Source organism: Cariama cristata, unplaced genomic scaffold (assembly GCF_000690535.1).
Source record: "Cariama cristata isolate BGI_N322 unplaced genomic scaffold, ASM69053v1 scaffold16160, whole genome shotgun sequence".
Taxonomy (NCBI): domain Eukaryota; kingdom Metazoa; phylum Chordata; class Aves; order Cariamiformes; family Cariamidae; genus Cariama; species Cariama cristata.
The window spans coordinates 18505-22107 of record NW_009593099.1 but is presented as its reverse complement, the minus strand read 5'-3'; the positions used below and the strand labels follow the sequence as shown (position 1 = coordinate 22107).

Below are 3603 nucleotides of genomic sequence, written 5' to 3'. Positions count from 1 at the left end.
GATCCGCGCATACAGCTTCTGGTGGGGGGGGTTCACCTGTGCCTTATACCCAGCTCTCCCCAAGCCCTTCAGCTCTGCAAGATGGAGCCCAAGACGAGGAGGCGCCTCTCCCACCAGCGCTGTGAGGGGTCAGGAGGCGTGCGTTTCTAAAAGCAGCTTTTCTTTCTCCACCCGTGTCCCCCCACCCAGGTGCACGATACCACGCCATGGAGGAGCGTGTCAACCTCATGAACATGATGAAGCTCAGTATTAAAACCCTGATCCAGTCGGCCCTGAGCCTGGGCCGGACCCTGGACTCGGACTTCCCGCCCTTGCAGCAGTTCTTCGTGGTGCTGGAGCACTGCCTCAAGCACGGCCTGAAAGGTGGGCGCCTGCTGCCACGCTGAGGAGAGCCAGATCAACGGGCCTGTGTCGCGTCTTGCTGTGTCTCCAGTTTGACTTCTGTATGATATTAATCTTAATCGCCTACGCTGTTTGGTGCTAATCGTTATTACAGATATAACTATGTGGTTACCTTCTCATATACCCTGTATTTTGGGCCTCCTAAACTGTCAAGGTATTTTTAATGCCCTTTTTTCGTTGATATATTAGGAGCTGGTAAGACAAAATATTGACTAAAATTTGTAATTCTGGAGTTGGAGGCCTGTTACTTTTCCTCACAAACTTCTCTGTATATTCCCTGTAGTGAAGAAGACCTTTATTGGACAGAACAAATCGTTTTTTGGTCCTTTGGAGCTAGTGGAAAAACTTTGTCCTGAAGCATCAGATATAGCAACTAGTGTTAAGAATCTGCCAGAGCTGAAGTAAGTTGATAGGGATGATGCATTTCACTTGTACTGCTGGGAAAAATAATCCTTCGTGTTGTTTCTCGCCTTCCTTAATGAGATATTGTTCTCAAAGATAAAAATCAGGTATGTAGTAGGCGTTGACTTCTCCAAGAGACAAGGAGGATATCACAAAATACCCAGTGCTTCTCATTTAAACCATGCTGTCAGATTAAAAACAGCATTTGGAAGCTTCTATAACCTTGCTAAAAATAAGCATAAAGTCTTCATAGATATTTTCTTTCCTCTTCTTTCCCTTGCTTTTATGACTTCTTGTCACTTTGTGCATGTGCTAGAGGTATTTAATTTGGGTAATTCAGGATGATGGAAGAAGACTAGTTTTAATGCTAGGATGCCTTGCTATTTGAGTTATGGTGGTAGCTGAAAATGTGTCTGTCTTTGCAAGTTAGGAACACTTTACAATATATTTTCCCTTTGCTGAAGCAATGGGATATACTTAAATGCTTCTGTGTTCTGGAGGTAACACTTCATTTACCCAGGGATTTTTTGTTTTTGTGGGGGGGGGGGGGGGAAGAGTAGTAAGTAACAACCATTTATAAAGGGAGAATTTTGAATTGCACAAATCTACCTAATAAAACACTTTGTTTTTACCAAAACTTTTCATTTTAGGACTGCTGTGGGAAGAGGAAGGGCTTGGCTTTATCTAGCACTCATGCAAAAGAAACTGGCAGACTATCTCAAAGTACTCTTGGACCACAAGCATCTATTAAGGTAAGAGTACAGACATGTGTAGATTATGTTCATTGGATCAGTGAAACCTTGCATTGCTATAGTAAGAGGTCATTAATTGACCAGTTCAACTTTAAGCTTGTTCTTGCAACCTGCAGAGGAGCAAGTTGTTCGTTGTTTTTACAGTGAACCTGCAGAGGAGCAAGTAGAGTATTTTCTGTGAGAGTTCTGCATCTTTTACCTTGTGCAATAAATTAGCGAGAAAGGGCTGATCAGTTGAGCTTTATAAGGGCTACATTACTGTTTATATGATTTAATTGATGGAAGCACCATTATAATTGTTTGATGTGCCGTGATGCCTTATAATATTTCTTCTAGTGAATTTTATGAACCTGATGCATTGATGATGGAGGAGGAAGGAGCAGTCATTGTGGGTCTGCTAGTTGGACTGAATGTTATTGATGCAAACCTTTGCTTGAAAGGAGAAGACTTGGATTCCCAGGTGAAGATTAAAACTTAAATAAGATCAGTCAGTATAAGATCCTAGTAAAACTAAGCACATCCATAAATACTTTACTGAGATGAGTCCAGAATTCTGTCCAGAATGTCCTGTGTTGAAGCTTGTCATGTTTCCCATGTTGAATAAAAAAAAAAGTGCATAAGTATCCATCTCTTTAAGTAGCAGCTTGTGGAAATGCTATCAAAACTGATAACTGCTAGGAAACCGAACACACCGAGTATGGTTATATTGATGCTTTTATGACAAACGCTAGCTTGCATGTTTGCTTCAGCTAGGAAGAATATAAGTATTATCTGTTTCTCTAAACTTAAACTTCAGATTTTTACCTTTTTCCAAATATAAAGTAATGCCTGCTGCTATGCAGAATTCCACTGTGAAGGTGTGTTAATATCTTAAATATATTTTTTTTCAGGTTGGAGTGATTGATTTTTCCTTGTACCTTAAGGAAACACAGGACAGTGATGGCAAACAGTATGTACGGTGAATTAATGATTCTAAATTGTTATGTTTTTTGTAGAACAGACTTGTCAGACTGTCTGTGGGAGCACATGAGTGCTAGAGGTCTCAAACTCTTTTAATAATAAAAAAGAGAATCCAAAATGTATTTTGATAGCTAAACAAAAGTACTAACTTTCAAAGGTTGAGCCCACGATAGTTTTAACAACTATACAGTGTGGAGAGTTTGTGTCTTGAGCTGGGACCAAGTTAAAAGCACCCAAAATTTTAGATTGGGTTTTTATTTGGTTTTAGGAGACATGATCTGCCAGGTCACCCACTACTAAATCACTGCTTTGTTTCTAAGCACTGTTTCAGAAACACTCTCAATTAAGTAGCTGTCTTTGTGGGAGAGATCAGTTATGGAGGAAAAAAAAAGTAATGTTAGGTGAATTAGAGACTGCAACTGTTAGCATCACTGTATCTAGAATACCTGTACTGCTGCTTCATCTCCCTAGTGCTTCCAATCTAGATCAGGCACAAGTGTTTTTATAAGAAAAGGAGAAAATATTTCAACCCTGTTAGTAAGTCTATGCTGAAAACCCTAGTACAAACCAACACTTTAGGATGAAGGAGTTTCTTCTCAATCAATAAATTCTCACTTTACAACTAGAGATGGAGGGATTACAGCTGTCCTCGACCAGAAGCATTATGTGGAAGAGCTTAACCGACATCTAAGGTGGGATTTTCATCTACTCTAATGTACAAACACTTGTCCTGTTTAGCTTTTCCAGTATGGCTTTGAATATCTCTGCTGTCAGTCTTGTAGATTTTGTCTGATATTGAAATGCCTTTTCTGTAACCTTACTCTTCTGATGGCATATGCAATGCAGAAAACAAGTCTGTGTAATAACAGTTTACTTTTTTGAGACTTCTAAGTGATTAACAGAAGATTTTGGAGCTATTACAAGCGCATCTGGAAACTCATTCTTTAGAGGGAGAGACTCTGTTCTTCCCTCATAGGTTGCTCAGTGCGAGGAGCGGGCCTCACTTACCCTCTTGCACATGAGAGGTGTTAGGAGTGCAAAAGCTAAGCCAGAACAGGGCTGCCAACTAATACAGTGGGCTGCCAAC

General features: G+C 40.3%; 1 protein-coding gene across 3 annotated transcripts in view; it reads left to right on the top strand.

Moving 5' to 3' along the window:
- Positions 1–192: 192 nt before the first annotated feature.
- RUFY1 (RUN and FYVE domain containing 1) overlaps positions 193–3603 on the top strand; it is an 11954-nt gene continuing 8543 nt past the window's right edge. Inside the window, exons 1-7 of one of the 3 annotated variants that reach the window (XM_009708987.1) lie at positions 193–363; positions 686–803; positions 1455–1556; positions 1893–2016; positions 2447–2509; positions 2580–2586; positions 3151–3208. In XM_009708987.1, coding sequence (XP_009707289.1) covers positions 207–363; positions 686–803; positions 1455–1556; positions 1893–2016; positions 2447–2509; positions 2580–2586; positions 3151–3208 — 629 coding nt within the window. In that variant the 5' untranslated portion in view covers positions 193–206. Of the gene's footprint in view, positions 364–685; positions 804–1454; positions 1557–1892; positions 2017–2446; positions 2515–2579; positions 2587–3142; positions 3209–3603 lie in introns of all 3 variants that reach the window. The other 2 variants (XM_009708993.1, XM_009708980.1) reach the window with 2 other exon arrangements.